This window comes from Melozone crissalis, unplaced genomic scaffold (assembly GCF_028551555.1).
Source record: "Melozone crissalis strain CALT ecotype California unplaced genomic scaffold, PUWL_Pcris_2 ptg000038l_1, whole genome shotgun sequence".
Taxonomy (NCBI): domain Eukaryota; kingdom Metazoa; phylum Chordata; class Aves; order Passeriformes; family Passerellidae; genus Melozone; species Melozone crissalis.
Genome location: NW_026535816.1, coordinates 5,746,744 through 5,763,822, shown reverse-complemented (window position 1 = coordinate 5,763,822; position 17,079 = coordinate 5,746,744). Strand labels below are relative to the sequence as shown.

At 40.4% G+C, this 17,079-nt stretch overlaps 1 protein-coding gene across 1 annotated transcript in view; it reads left to right on the top strand.

Annotated features, from left to right (window-relative positions):
- The window catches only part of PPFIBP2 (PPFIA binding protein 2), a 93,096-nt gene that overhangs the window by 49,151 nt on the left and 26,866 nt on the right, over nucleotides 1-17,079 (top strand). The window contains exons 4-6 of the mRNA XM_054283603.1: nucleotides 1,629-1,718; nucleotides 5,545-5,658; nucleotides 13,456-13,587. Coding sequence (XP_054139578.1) covers nucleotides 1,629-1,718; nucleotides 5,545-5,658; nucleotides 13,456-13,587 — 336 coding nt within the window. The remainder of the gene's footprint in view (nucleotides 1-1,628; nucleotides 1,719-5,544; nucleotides 5,659-13,455; nucleotides 13,588-17,079) is intronic.

The window sequence follows — 17,079 nt, the reverse complement described above, 5'->3', positions numbered from 1 at the left end:
GAGGAACTAAAAGAAAGCAACAAAACAAATCTTGAAAAATTAATCTCTGAGGAAAAGACAGAAAAACTCATATTTTCTTTCACAGCATGAAGAGGGACCTGCTAATTAGAGATGTAGAGATAATCTTCAAATGTATAAAAAATCTCTGAAGTGAATGGAAGGACCTATGTTTTAGTTTATTGGTGGTGTGATAACCATGAAGTTGAAGAGATGATTCAGATTGAGCACAAAGAAAAATGTTCTCATGATGGGTAGGGAAGAAGTAGATGGAGGAGCTGTGAGTTCCATCCCTGGGTGTCTTTAGAAGAAGACAAAACAAGAATATTCCAAATATCCATTATCCCTAGGACGGAATAGTGAACCAGATCTCTTCAGACATCTTTCAGCCCCTGTTTGTTGGTGCCATAGTGATCTTCTCAATTTCTTTCAAAATTATCAGAGACAAGGGTGCTTGGTTTCTCTCAGCTTACAAAGGTGCCACACTTGTATTCATTGCCACACTTATATCTAGTTCAGCACTTTATGGCTTGAAAAGTGTCTTTTGATTGGATAAAAATGTGGTTTCTTGATTTGAGTTAACTAGCACCATGTTTATTTTCAGCTTTTGTTTTAGGTTTGGGCCTGTTGGCCTCAGTATAGATTAAGAAGCTATAAATATATTTAATTTTTTTTTTAAAAAATCTGTTCACAAATGTTGAGTTGAAAAAGAAAGGGCATCTGGGGAGGAGGATTATAATTGTATTGGTGCCATTGTGCAAGTAACTATAAATGAGCAGCCAGCTGCAGTGGAGGGGAGCTCCTTGGATTCCTGTGTGAGCTGAAAATCCAGGCTGAGTGTTGAGTTCCCTGGCAGAAATGCAGTGCCTGCAGTGGAGCTGGGAAATCAACCTCTGGGGGCTCAGGTTGCTTTTGATGCTCTGAGCAAGCAGCTCCTTTCCCACAATGTTGCAGGATGAACTGAGGAGACTCTTCTAAACTAAAAGAAACCCACACATACTTTTTTTTTAATGGTGGCTTTTCTATGTGAAGTAATAAAATTCATAGGAAATGGGGTATAAGAGTTAAGGACAGGCCATATTTTAAAAGGTTTTGCTCCCTAGAGCCTTTTAGAAGCCCCTAAGTAATTGGGTGGCTGAAGTAGCTCCTGATAAGAATTTGATCCCCTAAATAAATTTTTAGTTGCCAACAAAAAACTTGTAATTTTCTTTCAGTAATTTCTAGGAATAATACACCTATAGCAATTTTTACCACTTGACAATAAATACAAGATTCATTACTGTGGAGAATAGATATTTCAAATTTAATGGGATTTGTTTCAATAAGGTGGTATTCTCCATTGAAATTACAACTTTCTAGAAAATATCAGTCATATTCATTGACCACTTTTGAATGCTGTAAATGAGAGAGTATTCAGAATACAGCTTAAAAAAGGTACATTCTTAATGTACATTATTTTTTAATGTACATTACAGGCTTAATACACATGAAATAAACAGTTCTGATCTATACACACATTTTTTCATTTTTTTTTGTCTTGTAAGAACTGCTTAATATACAAAACTTTTATTAATTGTTGCTTGAAACTTTAACTGTAAAAATTCTCGCAGCACTTTTTTTTTCCCTCCCAGTCACAGGTGAACCATCATTCATCCAATAATGAAACTTATCAAGAAAGGCTGGCACGATTAGAGGGTGATAAAGAGTCCCTCATCCTTCAGGTATGTCCAAAAGAGAGAAGAATTTTGTCTGCATAATTGATATCCAGCACATAAAAGCTGAAGTGGCAGAATATTTTCTGTCAAAAAAATGTTAGCAGCTCACCAAATGTAGCTGATATTAAACCAGGAATTAATTTGTAATTTGTATAATCCCTCTAAATGATTCCATGGTGGGGGTAACCTGGTGGAGGAGAGGGGTGTAACAGCAGTAAAAGTGGGGGGGAGTGGCAAAGGGATTAAAAATAATTCTGTCCCAGGCTACAGCTGGGATGGTGGTCCTCATTCTAGGTTTGCTAGCTTGTGCCAATTTTCTGGGTTCTGTATGCCACTGTTTTTTTAAATGAACCAGAAGATCATTAAAAGGTAGGTAGATGGAATTGGCATTTTTTCCTGTTTATATGCTGCACCAAAATTGTTTACATCTTCTAAAAGCTTAAGGGGGAGGGAAACAGGGACAGAGAAAATTTGACAGTAAAATGCATGCCTAAGCTCTTCCAGGTTTCCTGTTTCTCAGTTTACCAAGCCTTTTTTCAAACAGATCCTGTGTCCCATGTAAGTTCTCCTCCTGGAGAAAACACATGTTGCACAACTTCAAAAAAAATTATTTTTCTGTGTATTTTTGCTGGCACTAAACTGTACATTGCATGCTTTTTAAAAACCTGAAGCTGGAGATAATTTAAATGGTCTTTGCATATCCTTTCCCTTCATGCTTTCAAATGCATATTATAAGCACATTATATTTATATCAAACAAAGTTGAAGTGTGTTGGGTAGGTGTTCTCCCTGCTTTCAGTCACAAGTTTCTGTAAACATGTCTTGTCCTGTATGTTCTGCTCACACTCGTGTTCATTTACTGAGCAGAAACCTCACTGCTGTTGTTAAATAAACAATAAATGCTTTGAGACACAAGCTTTGGCTTGGTAGGATTTTTTTTTCCTCCATTACTGTTAAACTAAATTGCTATCACCAAATTTAGGGGAAAAAACCCCACCTGACTGAAAAACAATCTTCTGGTTGGAATTTAAGTGTGTGCTACAAATTCTCTTTACAACTGGTATTTATTGGAACATCTTTTATATTTATTTAGAACACCATTTATTAACCAAGTGGTTGTTAACACTGAAAATTTGATTCCATTAGTAAAAGCAAACAGCTTCTCTCACTGCACATTCCTGTTTTGGATGCATGAGCAGCTCATGAGTGGAGGGACAGTGAGGGGGCCACATCCAGGTGTTCCATCCAGAGCTGAGGTGGGACTGGTGCCCCTGTGAGGGTCTCCTTTGTTCCCCACATTTCTGTGCATCAGCTTTTGTGGGTCTGACAGGCCCAGTGCTGACAGGACCCTGCAGACTGTCCCAGGCTCTGCTCTTCTTCTCTTTGTCCTGCAGGTTTTCAGGAACCATTTCTTTATCCACACAAACAGGTACCCAGGGGAGTAGCCAGCCCAATGCACAAAACACAGGGGTTTATGACACCTTTTGGGACCTGCCTAGAGTTTGTCTTAGAAGGAATTGACTAAAATCAGAACTAGAAAATGTCTCTCTTGCATTTTACTCCCATCACTTCCACCCCCCATCAAACCCCAAACAATACCCCCCTTCCAAACCCCATCAAACAATATTTATGCCTTTTCCTTTTCCTTTTCCTTTTCCTTTTCCTTTTCCTTTTCCTTTTCCTTTTCCTTTTCCTTTTCCTTTTCCTTTTTCCTTTCCTTTTTCCTTTCCTTTTCCTTTCCTTTTTCCTTTCCTTTTTCCTTTCCTTTTTCCTTTCCTTTTTCCTTTCCTTTTTCCTTTCCTTGAAATTTCCTTTCCTTTTTCCTTTCCTTGAAATTTCCTTTCCTTGAAATTTCCTTTCATTTCCTTCAAATTTCATGATCTGGAGGGAATATGAGGCTGGGAGCACTCCAGCCTGGCCTCAGACTTTCAAACCTTCCTAACGCTCCATTTTTAGCTAAGTGCTCGATGCGCCTCACTTTTACAGAAAATATATTGCCTGCAGGCTGAGTCTTGCAGGTGTTGCAAGACTCCTAAGGCAAGATGGAATTGCCAGCTTAGCATGAACTGGGATTTTGTTCTGGGTTCCTTGAAGAGCCTGGCAGATATGATCCTGGAAAGAGGGGAAAATATGAGCTCCAAGTGGCTGATGTGCCTCTCCGCCCAGCTGCTGGAACACACAACACATGCTTCCAAAGCTGCTAAGCTTTCACTAAATTCATTTGCAGGTCACATATAACATCCAGAGCTTTCTTTCCATGTTACAATGGTATTTAAACCCAACCTAAAGCTCTAAGTAAAGCTGGTTTTCTTTCTCTGGAACTTGCATCACGCTGAAGCAGAGAATTCAGTTTGTCTCTTCATGCCTTCTGGCCTCACATGAGGATTTTTGTATATCATCCTTCATTTAATGGGAACAGAACAAAGTAGATGAGCAAAAGATTTCCTCGGAGGGAGTTCTCCTGCCCCAGCTTGGATGTGTCCCCCTGCCATCTGCCTCCATGCACTCCTTCCTATCACCTCTCATCCTGAGCTCAGCTATACTCTAAGCTACAGGCAACTCCTTTAATAGAAAAAATAATAGTCTTTTCCTTTTCTTTCTTTTTTCTGTGATTTTTTTTTTTTTCCCAGGCATGCTTGGCATTGTGTCAGCAAGTAAAAGAAAGACACACATCTCCCTTTGCAGCTTCCCTGAAGTGAACTCAATTGTTCATTGGGTTTTAGACATGCTGTGTAGTGGATATATCTTAAAAGTGTCACTTCCACATACTGTACATTTTTGTTTTGTTTTATTAATAAAGGTGTTACACGGTCAGATGTGAGAGCATACATAAGTTTTTGTTAATGCATTTTCTTCAAAATGGAGTTTAAACACCTTGGGCTCCTTTGTTTGTTTTAGATAATATTTTTCTAGAATAATCAAGACTTTTTTTATAAACAAATAATCACAATGAATATACAGAGTGTATAGTCTCCTTAACATAAGATTTATCCCTGAGATTTTTCCATATCTTTCTAACATTAGCCTGGGTGCAGGTTTTTTTTTTTTTTTTGCTTTGCAAGATTTGGGTTCAGCTACTGGGCTTTTTTTATTGCACACTCACTTCTCTGTACCACCATACCCACAGTTCTTTACCAGGATTGCTCATTGTTTCTTTTGCTGGGGTTCATTGTCTGTGTCTCCCTGCTTTTGCTTTCATGTTTTGGCTTGCCAAAGCCTGGGATTCTTTGTTGGAATAGAACTTTGCCACAGCTAAAACTTTCCTTTCACTCATTGCATTCTTCATAGCTTCAGAACTCTTTACTGATAGGTAATCTATCAATAAAGTTTTGTTCTTGTAAAGAACAAAGAAGGAAAGTAATTGGTTGGGTTGGGAAGGAACAGTTTTCCTATTTATCTGTTTTAGGGAGTGAAATGCCAGCAGAACCAGAAATGGCAATGCACGCTCCAAAACCACATAAAACATTTCCAGTCTGCTCTGTTCTTGCTTGCTCCTTTCCAATTCTCCAGAGTTTTGCATGAAGGGACCCAGGCTACCTATAGGTAGCATTCCACCTCTCCTTGAAATGCCCTTTCTTTTTTTATATCAAAACAAAACAGTTGCAGGGGAGGGGAGATGGGAGGGCGGGGTTGGAGTGAAATAGAGGTAAGACTGCAAAACTTCTCTCTTGGTGTAGAGCAGGTTGCTGCAGTGCACAAGAATATTAAAGCATTTGAGGGCTTTAAAAGGGAACTTCTTGTCAAAACGTGCGTTTGGATGTTATATGCATAAGGTAATTGAAGCTCATTTCCAGTCAGTTCAGTAGCACTGTGCTTCTCCTCTCAAATTGCAGGTGAGTGTTCTCACAGACCAGGTGGAAGCTCAAGGAGAGAAAATCCGGGACTTAGAAATCTGTCTGGAGGGGCACCAGTTGAAGCTGAATGCTACAGAAGAAATGCTCCAACAGGTAAAAATCTGGATTGCAGACCTTCTCCAGAGGTCAGGTGAGCACACATGGTCAGCTTCTCTGCATGTGTGACTGCCTTTGGCAACAGAATAAGACAGGGAAGGAAAAATCTCTTTTTTCATTGTTCTCCTCCTGCTTTGCACTCTCCCCTCCAAGAAATGTTTCTTTGTTTTCCTGTTGCAGAAAAGTTTTACTGGCTGGTTGCATAATGCTGTACGTGGCAGCGTGTAAAATGAAACTGTTGTGTCTTATTTGAGCTGTGCTTATTTGGACACGGCTGAGTAACTGGTTAGACAGGTTAAATGTATCTAATACATGTAGGAGTAATAGAATTAAGACTGTTTTAAGTTTTATTTAAATGCCTTCTGTTTTCCTATGGCTTTGAAGTTGAACAAGCAGCAATTTGGAATGAATTACTGTATCAAGTTCTGTTCTATGACCATTTTTGCTTAACTTTGGAGCTTTCCCCTTAGTTTGAGATGAGAAAATCAATATATAAGGACATTTTTTCTTTATTTGAATCAACAGTTTCAGGCTATGTGATTTAATTTGTGCTCTTTGATGTCCTTTGCTGAGGGAGCAGAGCAAATGATAAATTAAATACCTTACAGAACTTGCAGGTCTATTGATGCCGAAGTTCTTTCCCTGTACAATTTTCTGTGGTTGTAGATGCAAATTATCCATTGCTAAAGCAGTACATAGATACCAAAAATTAATTTGAAACTGTAAATAAGCCTCAAAAATCTATGTCAGAAATTTTTAGGATAGATACTGTTCTCTATGAGGTTAGTTTTTCTCCCCACACAAATATTGTGGGTTATAAATTTGCTATTTTAGTCCATGTGAGATACACAAGCTTTTTATGAACTAATCATAGCTTTAAATTATGATAAGGATCCATGTGTATATGTATGTAAACAGCAGCAGTTTCTATAAGATAAAATTGTATTCTAAACATTTTAAATTATAATTCTCTGAGCTTCTTGAAAAAACCTTCCATCTCACACAGTCCAAAATACTTCCAGCTGGGCAAGGTTGTATTCTGAGGGGACAGCTTTAAAAATGCAAACAGTGAGCGCATGTATTTTCTAGAACTCAAAGAACAGTGATTATTTAGGTTATGAAAATCTGTTTTCAGTCTCCAGGAAGGCATTCCCAACAGAGTGCAGAAGCTCCCTGTTCCAGTCTAAAGCTGGATCTTTGTTCTGTGACTTCTGCTAAAACTGCTTGCTCTTTCTCTGATTTAAAATGTTTTTTTCCCAGATCGTCTTCTGAGGAAACTGTGAACTTAAAGCCTTATTTACCAGAACACTGAGGTGTCTGAAATTAGAACATAATGCTGCAGGAACATTGCCATTTCAGTGAAAATGTTTGCATCTGCTTGTCTGGCCTCAGGCACGTGCACAAATTGCTTACAAAGCTGATCCTAAAGTGATAAACTGCAAAAGGATGTACCAAACCTAAAGAAGTCAGAGAATCTCCAGATGTATCTAAAATAAACCTTAAATCTAAATTTTGGGATAACTTTGAGCAGCTGGAGTTGTTGATTCTCCCAGTAGACAGTGAGATTTGGGAAACCCAAGTGGGATCTCTCAGCAGTCAGAGAAGTTGTGCATTCATTGTCTCAGCAGAGGATCCTTTTTAATATCATTTATTTTGAAGGTTCTCTTCTCCATTCACTTCTCCGTTCCATCTCTTGGTGAAAAGATTATCCTCTGTGGGGTTTGAGCTGAGATTTGGGCAGAAGAGAATGACCTGATGATGTGGTGATGATGACATTCATGTCAGATATGTGGCCAGTGGATGTTTCTGCAGATAATTTGTCAAAAGTAGAGTGAGTGTGTGGTTTCAGGGGTTTCAATAGATGAATCAGTCAGATTTTGGGGAGATCTGGGTTCAGATCTTCTCAGCCAGCAGCTGCTGCTGGTGTCCTGCTTTTCAGAATGCTTTCTGTTACCCTCTTGAGAGGCAGTGTAATCTAAATTCAGATTTATTTCATGGTTCTGCTTTCTTATTTACAATATATTTGAATTCCACTGATTTTTCCTTTGTGAACTTAAGTCAGCTGCTTCCTCTGAGTGGAAAATGAAACAATAAAGATAAAGCCCTGTCTTTTTAATTTCAAGAACTAAAAGAAGAGTGACTCATAATTAATTCTGTGCAAAAAAAATGCTGCAATAAAAAAACCTATAAATTTTAAGATAACCTAATGATGATATCTGGAAGTTCCACAGCAGAAAGGGTATCTAATGCCACCCTGCAAAGTAGTTTTTGCTGAATCTGTGCTAGCAGAGACTTGTCAGGGTGGGGTTACTGGCAAAAAATCCTTCTGGCTCATGATTTATGCCCCGTTGTTTTGAACCCTGCTACAAAGCGATCGTGGAACCACTTCTGAAACAGCAACTGGAATAAAAGTTACACAAATAACATGAAGTGGCTGTTCAGCATTTTGGGTGGGTATCTTGAATGTGGAGTAGCAGCAGCAGAGGAGAAGGGAGGAAAGATTCTGCTTTCATCCCTCTCCCTCCTCCTGACCGTGCTGCTCCTGCCACTGATTTGAGCCTGCCGTGCACAGCAAACCTCCTCCTCCACGCCTGGGAGAAAGCTGACCTGGGCTTTGGGAGGAAGGGGCTGTTTTTGTGATGGCTGAGCCAAACAGCTCACAGGAAAGGTGAAGGTGTGGCAGAAGGGCAATGGAGAGCTGTGCTTTGTCCTCACTGAGAGGATCCTCTGTGTGGCAGAGATGCCCTGGTGTGCACAGATAATGTGATGCTTAAAGCATCAAACGCAACGTTTCACTTCTGTAAGGACACTTTTTCCACCACAGGTTGTAATGAAGAAAAGTGTTTCTCCACCTTGAAGGTGTCTGGGTTTTCTTCCTTCAAGAAAATGAATCAGGCCTTCTCAAAACTCATGAAAGTCAATGGCAAAACCTTAATTCAGTCCTGAAGTGTAATTCAGGTTTGGGCCAAGAAACAAGGTCATCTTTGGTAACAGAAAATGTTCTGCAACATGGCTGGCAGCAAGGCACAAGTTTAATTTCATGGAATTACCTTCCAGTGGGGTGTCTGTGCTACTGCTGAATGTGTGAAGGATATGGAAAGTCTGGCCTGTGTGAACATCTACCTGCCTTTCCCCTTGGCACATTGTAAAGGAGATGTCTAGAAGTAAAATTTAAAAAAAAAAACTTCCTAGAATTATCCTAGGAAAACAATTTATGCTGTGACAGCCCATTTCCGGTATATCAACTGCTTTAAATTGTGAAGTTACAGCAAATTTGAGCAATGATGTGTGTGTCTTGTTGTAAGTTACTTTGTGGCATTACTAAGTACTTTCTTCCAGCCAATTTTAAGAAAGAATATTTTTTTTCTTTTTTTTTTTTTTTTTGGAGAAGGGAGAGAGCCTTGGGGGAATGTCCTATCAATGTGTTGTAGAGTTGGAAACAGAAATAATTTTTGCTCTATAAAGGACAGTTCTGGTCTGAGGGGCAGTCTTTCCTGTACCTGACCTGAACCAAATCCCAAATCCTAGATGTGGTCTGACCATGTCCTTTTGCCTTCCAAATAATTCCTGACACATTCTAGAGGATTTGTTGGAGAGTTTTGTTGTGTGAGCACGATTGTGTCTTCAATCAAGTGAATTCTCTTGAAAAGTACAAAGGATTTGGTTTTAGGATTCTTTGTGCCTTATGAAAAAATACACACAAAACCTGAAATGCTTGGGTGTAAACAGGAGTGGATCTCTGTTCTTGTGTCAGTTTATGGCCCACTCCTGTCTGGGTGCAAGGGCCAGAGGAAGGTGTGCCAGACAGCGGAGAACCTTTTTAAAAAACTGGATTAAAAGTCTGCAGGGAGGAGCTGTGTCAGAGCAGGAACTTGAATCCAGCCCTGTTCAATGTGTACCTGCTCTGGTTCTGCAGCTGTCTCATGCTCAGGGGAGCCAGAATCCTGCCTTGCTTGCAGGGTATAAATCTGGCGTGTATCTGTTTGCTCCTCAGGAACTTTGCTGGCTGGCAAAGACCATTCCTTCAACTTTCAGTTGCCTGAGTTATCTGATCTTAGATGAATTTCAGCACTTGTTTATAGCATGCAGGAGCTTCTTGCCAGCAGCTGGCTTAGTGTTTCAGATTTTGAAGTGTGCTCTGTGCTGCTCTGGTTGAGCTCTGAGGTTTTCAGAGCATGCTCTCAAGCTGTGCAGCTCTATCTCTCCAGGTGAGCCCTCCACTTTGCTCTTTTGGAGTTAACGTGGGCAGGATCCAAGGGAGAGCAGATCCAAGGGCTGGTCAAGTTGGCAGGGCTATGGGAAGCTCTGTCCTCTCCCTGCCTTAACCATATAATGGGCAAATGATGAATTGGAGGGCTGTAATTCCCTGCCTGCTGCTGCCTTGCACCATTTCATGGTGATTGCACACGTACATCGCTCTCAGCTGTGCTTCCAGCTAAGCAAATATCCTATTTCTGCCACAGCTGACACACAGCTCTTGAGAAGTGCAGCCCTCATTAGGGGGGCTTCTGGCTGCGTTTGGCTTCCCAGGTAGGTAGATTGGTCAGTCTGTCTGTCTGTCTCTCTCAAGGTTTATAATAAGGGTGAAAAGTAATGGTTTTTTTCAAATGTTGTTTGTGGGGTGTGCAATAGCAAAATGGGATCTTAGAGGTGTTATCTTTCCTCTCCTCACTTGACTAAAATCTTGCTTATGGTTTCTCAATCAGTGTATGGCATGACTGTTTCCTCAGTTTTGTGGAGAGCTAAATATCCTGGAGTTTTCTGTACTTGCAGCTGAGAGCCTAAAAAGTTATAGTGTCTTCTTGTCAAGCTATTTCTGTCATGTTACATTTTATAAACTGTTTTATAAGAATTGTGTATTTCCAAGACAACTAAATGTGAGAGTGAGACATGCAGCACTGGCTACAGCTTCATTGGGAATATTGGAAAGGTTGATTAAGTACTTTAGGAGTATACAGTGAGTTTTAAAAAGTGTGCTGTGTTTGGAAATAGTTTGCTACTCTTTGATCTGTCTGGTACACATATATCACCACTTCTGCATGCCTCCTCAATTTTTAAAGTTAAAAGTTGAGTTTAGAAAAAGATCTTTAAGAAGGAAAATTACACTTACATTGTATAATGTATAGTACATTTGAAAACTAAACACAAAGATCTTGTTTCTAAAGAAGACTCCCTAGGATATGTTCTATGTCTGTTCTATTTTTCAGCTAAGATCCTCCTAAAGCTGCTACAGCCTAAATTACCATTTTGCCTGTCTTACATTTTCTTTTTTCTTTTTGCTTTCAAACCAATAACATAAATTTGTATTTTGCTTTCTTACAATTGCATATTTATTCTGGCTGAATTCAAGTTGCATCATACCGCTGAAATACACTATAATTTCTCTGTAACGAAATGGTTCACATTCTTAATGGGCTGTTCACTGTGAGCATCTGCTTGAAGATGAGAATAATTGCTTCCAGATGTTCCCGTTTCAAGAGGAGACATTTACTTTAAACGGCACTTGCTTTCAAAGCACAAGTTAGGTCCTCTGGATGCAAGAGCCGATTGTCAGCTGTTTGAAATCCACGGAGCTCCATTGAAAACAAACTAGGGGTAGTTAGCTGCTTTGCCTGTTTTAAATCACGAGATTAAAGCCAGTTTACTCCAGCTGAGAAATCTGATTCCCCGGCTTCAGCGCGAATTGTAAAGTTGTGTTTGAGCTGATTAAAAGCAAAGCAAACCCAAGCAGCTGCTTTAGTGCTTGCTTGGAGCTGGTAGTGCCTCCACGTTCACGCAGAGCTCCTGAACTTGGGGTGAGAGGAGTGCGAGTGTGGATTGCTCTCCACTGCATAACCGAGGGTAATTTAGGGGTCTGTAGGAAAAATAAGAAGTAATGCCAGATGGTGCACTCAAAGGACAGATCTTTTGTTTAAAATCCCTAGAGGGATGCTGCGGCTCCTTGCCTTATTAAGAAATATTCCTCCCATATCATGGAGCGCCATGTCAGTGTCCAAAAAAATTCTAAATGTTGTTTTAGCTCAAGAGTGTATAGAGTCTGTCTCTGGGGCCAGGGTTGCCTCATCCTGCTCTTCTTTCTGATGTTCAGTGGCTTTATTTCATGTCAAAGCTCCCATTTTTAACTCTGCCTTAACCTGCAGCAGTCTGCTGTCTTAACAGCTGTGCAGAGCCTGTTCCAGTATGGACTGAGATGTGCCTCTGAAACTCCTGCAAATTTGTGTTTTTCTGGAAGACAGAGGAGTTATTTGTAATTACAATTGTAATTTGTAATCACCTGTGTAGAAAGCAGCTCCTCCTGGGATTTCATTAAGTGACTGTCTCTTAGAGTTTTTCAATTAAAAAAAGTCCGTGCATTATCTTTTCCTGATTAGGGCTTGATTTATTTCATTCGGAGAAGACAAAAAAAGAAAAAAGCCAAAACCACAAGGCTACATTTCTGTTTATTTTCCCATCCATCCACAAATATCATTGCCAATGTCAGCAGGAATGGGCATGGCATTGGGAATAGTGGCTTAGATAATTGGTGTTGCAAAACAGATGCAAGTTTAGTACTATTTTTAATTTGTGCAATATTCCCCACCAGACTTAAATAACTTACATGTAGAGCAGATTTTGAAATGAACCTTGACTCTGTAATCTTTGAAATAACCTTTGTGGCTTCTCTGAGCCATGGCCTACAATGTACTGTGCAGTTTGGGGCAGAGGAAGAGATGAGAAAAGGCTGCTGGACATGGTGATTTCTGATCCCTCAATAACATCAGTACAGATTAACTGTGACAACTTCAGTTCAATTACTGCCATGTAACTCAAAGCACAGTCTGCTGTGACTCCTCAGTGTGATTCATGTGATCAACACGCTAATGAGATTTATGAATGATCAAAAAATCTTTTAACCATTTGGAAGCCTACATTCTTTTGTTAAAAATAAATTTCATGCTTGGGAAATAAATCATGAATTTTTCAATAAGGCTTAAACTCCTGATGGGTCTTTTTTATTTTTGAAAACAGAGGTGACAGAGGCATTTGATGTATGTAATACACTCTGTTAAATTTTGGGTGGTTTCTTGCCTTGGCTTTCCTGAGAAATGAAACATTCAGTGAAGGTGTGAATGTTGACCGTTCTCCAAACACACTGATACCACTCCATCCAAAGCATGTGTACTCTGCAATCTGCAAAACAAACTTGGGGCACACAGGCAAAAGCCACGAGCAGTTATTTCTCCTTTACAGTGCTTCTTAGTTTGGACACTGCCTTTTAGACTCCAGCTGGGACATTTCTTTCACTGCAGTTCCCTCCACACTGGGCAGCCCTCAAAAGCCATCAGGTGCTACATGGTGTGAGTTGCTATTTATTGGTGTAGAGGTGTTGCTTGCATTTGCTACTCAGTTTGGGTTAAGGTGCTCATTCTGCACTCCATCCTTTATTGGATAACACTTGACAGGAAGGTCTACCAGGTAATCCTGAAGCATAACTTTGGCTGATGAGTGTTTTAGGAAGACGCCAGCTCTTTTGTAATGTGCCATTATGGAGGTTTGGGTTTGTTCAGCCTCAGTATTGTTTTTGATCTCATGTCTAGCCCAGGGATTAACTTTGCCACACATTTGCCTGAAATAAGGAGTGGGACACGGTGGTTTGGTGATTAACACAGAACGTTTAGATGAAAATAACTGCAGCACTTGAGAAACACACTGAGGTTCAAACTGAGGGTTTAATATGGGCCTGCCAATAAAACATAGGGCAGTCTGTCAGTGCTCACACAAATAACTGGGGAAACCTTTCTGCTTTGCTTTCAGGAGCTGCTAAGTCGCACATCGCTCGAGACTCAGAAATTAGATCTGATGGCTGAAGTTTCAGACCTGAAGATTAAGTTGGTTGGTATGGAAAAGGAGCAGAGTGAATATGAAGAGAAACAGAACAAAGCTGAGGTGAGTTTCGTTGATTAGTTGTTTGATTTTTTTTTTCCATGTCTGTGGTGTGTTGTCACACACCTGAGCTTTTGGGCTGAAATCAGCAGGGATTGGGATTTCCCATGCCTGCAGCACAGCCTGTGTCACTGATCCCAGGAATTCAGGATTATGCATTTTCGGGATGCGGTTTCTTTTCCTCTCTCTCATTATACTTCAGAGGTTGCTGTTTGGACTTCATCAAGGCAAGATTCCTTTCCAGAAGCATTTATTGCAGTGGGTGTTCACTTAACCCTTTCCTTTCCCTGGGAGCTGCACTGACATGGCTGTGCCAGGCCTTCCATCATTTTTGTAGCAGAAAAGATTGTCAGCTCACTAGTGTCAGAGGTGTCACAAGCACTGACATCAGGGATTTTAATGTATTTGTGGCACTTGGGAGAGCATTTGCCTCAAATGTGTCTTTCCCCTTGTGGCTGCATAATAAATAGGACAAAAATATATCATGGGCTGGAGGCAATTTCAGCCCTTACTCCCTTTCAGATGTGGAGAGCTCTGGACATCAAAGGAGCTTTGGGTTTTGCTGTATTGGTTAAGAAAGAGAATATAAAACAGGAAATTCATCTGAGCAACATCCATATCATGGTGGTGAGCAGCAGGTGGGAGCTGGGGAGGAAAGCAATCATGGAAGAGAGAAATTCATACAAATGTGTTGCTCTACTCAGTGGTCCTGTAAGGGGACCAGCCAGCAGGAGAGGACTGCCTGGAAAGGAAGGATTGCTGAGTCTGAGATTTACACATTGCTGACTGGAAAAACAAAGAAAAACCACACCAAACTTTGTTCCACATTGACTTAGGAGGATTTGAATTCCAGGCAACATTAGGAACTGTTTGCTCTCCACAACTCTGCTAGTGGAATAGGTGATAACTTGATTACTATGCATCAGTACTTTGCCTGCAGTGACATAGCTCGTTCGGGGTGTGTTTGCTTTCAACTTATTTATTCTCTGAAGTTTTCTTTAGAGATTCAAAGATAACATAAAGAGAGCAATTTTTGGCAGAGCTTTCAAGCCAGAGAGGCACCAGCTGCTGTTTTTACCACCTGTGGCCCTCCTGGTGCTCTTTCAGACATAATTGCCAGTGCCTTGTGTACAGAGAGGGCCTGAGCACTCTCAAGCTACCTGAAAATCTGAGCAGGTCTGAGCAGCTACAGATGGCAGCCTCCCAGTGCCTCCCATGAATGTAGAATACAGGGCTGAGGCTGCCTAAATTATTGCAGAGCCAGCCTGGCTCTTGGAAAGCAGCAAAGATTTTTGGGTGCATCTTTATGGTCAGGATTTTTGGGTGCATTTTTATGGTCAGGGTTTTTTGAGTGCCTGGGAGGTTTGGTGCTGTGAGCTGTGCAATGCTGCTGCTGCAGTGAGGTGTGTGCCCCCTTGGGTGGGAAAGGTGAGCTCCAGCAGCCTGGATGCCTTTGGTGGTGGTGCTGGTGGTGCAAAGTGATAGGACACGTTCCTGCTGAGATGGAAAAAAGGATTCTAATCTGATGGAAAAGTTGAGAATCCTTGTGTGGAGTGTGGGCTGAATTATTTACTACCCCAAAGTGTGATTGGGTTTCTGGCATGTTGAAAGTTGCAAACCTTTGTGTGTGCAAAGTAAGGAAAGGTGTGGGAAACAAACAGCATTTTTGGTTTGCTGGTTGAGTTACTTGTGTATTTATTTCAGATTCTCCTGAATAAGCATTAATCCCATTTATCACGAGTTGCTTTCAATCAAATAAGATGCTTAGTTGAATTCTAATGGTTTAACCCTATTTCTGCTCCTTTTCCTGTAAATTATACTAATTTTTCAATACAGACATGATTTCAAACATCAGAATGAAATTTATTCATGTTCCTCACATTATTAAATTACAGCTACTTCAATTTGGTCATATTTTGAGTGTTTTCCTGTACTCTTTGCCTCCACTGCCCAACTACATCTTTCTAATGAAGAAACCACTTTGACAAAAACAAACAGCCTACCTGTAGTTTGCTCTTGGTTTTGGCATCTGGTAGTTAAACCATTTTAAATAGCTTGTTCAGATACTTCATGGCTGACCCTGCTATTTCTAAATATAATAATGGGGCTTTAAAAGTTTTAAATTAAATGTGACATTGCAGGGTCATTCAGCTGTTTTCTCTCTCTTCTAATTTTGTGTCGGCTTATTTCACAGCAGCTGTTTCCAGTCACGTAGAATTTATCTATAGAATTATTTTTCTAGTTGGGCTGGGAGGAAAGAAAGCAAATTAAGACATCCATCCAAATGTGAGTTTTAATGTGTAAGATTGGTTTCACTTTATCTTGTGCAGCTGTCATTTAGGTTTGGTTTTACTGAGCAGCAAAGAGTTCATCAAGCATCTCTAGCCTCCTCTCACAGGTATTTATTTCACACTGAATGCCACTTGTCTCTGGCTCTTCAAAAGTACATACTAAATATAAAGTGCCACTTATTTATGTATATATTACAGGTGGGCCAGGAGAATAGCTGCTTGTACATGAACTATCTCACTCCTGGCTTTGTCACTTTAATTCCTTTTCTGGGGAATGAAGTCCTACTTTTGACACAGTAATGCTGTGAAGGTTTCTGGACTCTCACCTGAAGGGGCTGTGTGGCTTTTCTCTTACCTGAGAAGCCTCAGAAATTTTGAAAATGTGTTTTTCTTAATGTAGCAAGGTATGAGGAAGCAGCATTGTCATAAGATTTGTGGCTGCCCAGATGTCTGCTCTACCTGAACGTGGACAGAAGAGACTTTCTGTCTGTCCTGCTTCTTCCTTTTTGTAGCATGGGATAAGTCTTTGGGTTTGGCTGTAAGCTGCTGTCAAGTATTTTGTGGCTCTTGCAGCTTCTGAATTAAAGATCTAGTGCGAAGCTACTTGCAATTCCAAAGAAACCTGAGTCAGTGAGGCACTGACTCCCTCTGGGGAGCCTGGTGTGCTGTCTCATCTGAACCAAGGTGGTGTAGTTAGTGTTGATGGATGTTCATGCTGGGAAAGAGCCTCAAAAAGGCCTGTTCTACCTTGAAACTGAAACAATTGGGAAGTCACAGCTGGAGTTCCCCTGGGATAAGGGTTTCTATTGTAAATCAAAGGCGACTCCAACAACAGGGAGAGAATGATGAGGAGGACTCTATGGATACTAGAAGGTTAATTAATGACTTTGTTATACTATTCTCTATACATCTTATCTAAACTGAATCTGTTAAGCATTCACTCTGCACACAACTGCTCACTCTGTACTGAACCTTGTGACTCTCAGCTGACACACACACACAGAGTTGGCCCTGAGGAAACAAAACATCTTCACTTTGGACAAACAATCTCTATATTGCATTCTACTTTGGTACAGCACAGGTACAGTGAGTGATAGGAATTGTGTTTTCTCTTTCTCTGAGGTTCAGAGAATGTGAATCTCAGAAATCTTTGGGAATAATTGTGCCTTGCTTTTCTCTGTGAAGAGAACAAGGGATTTGGATG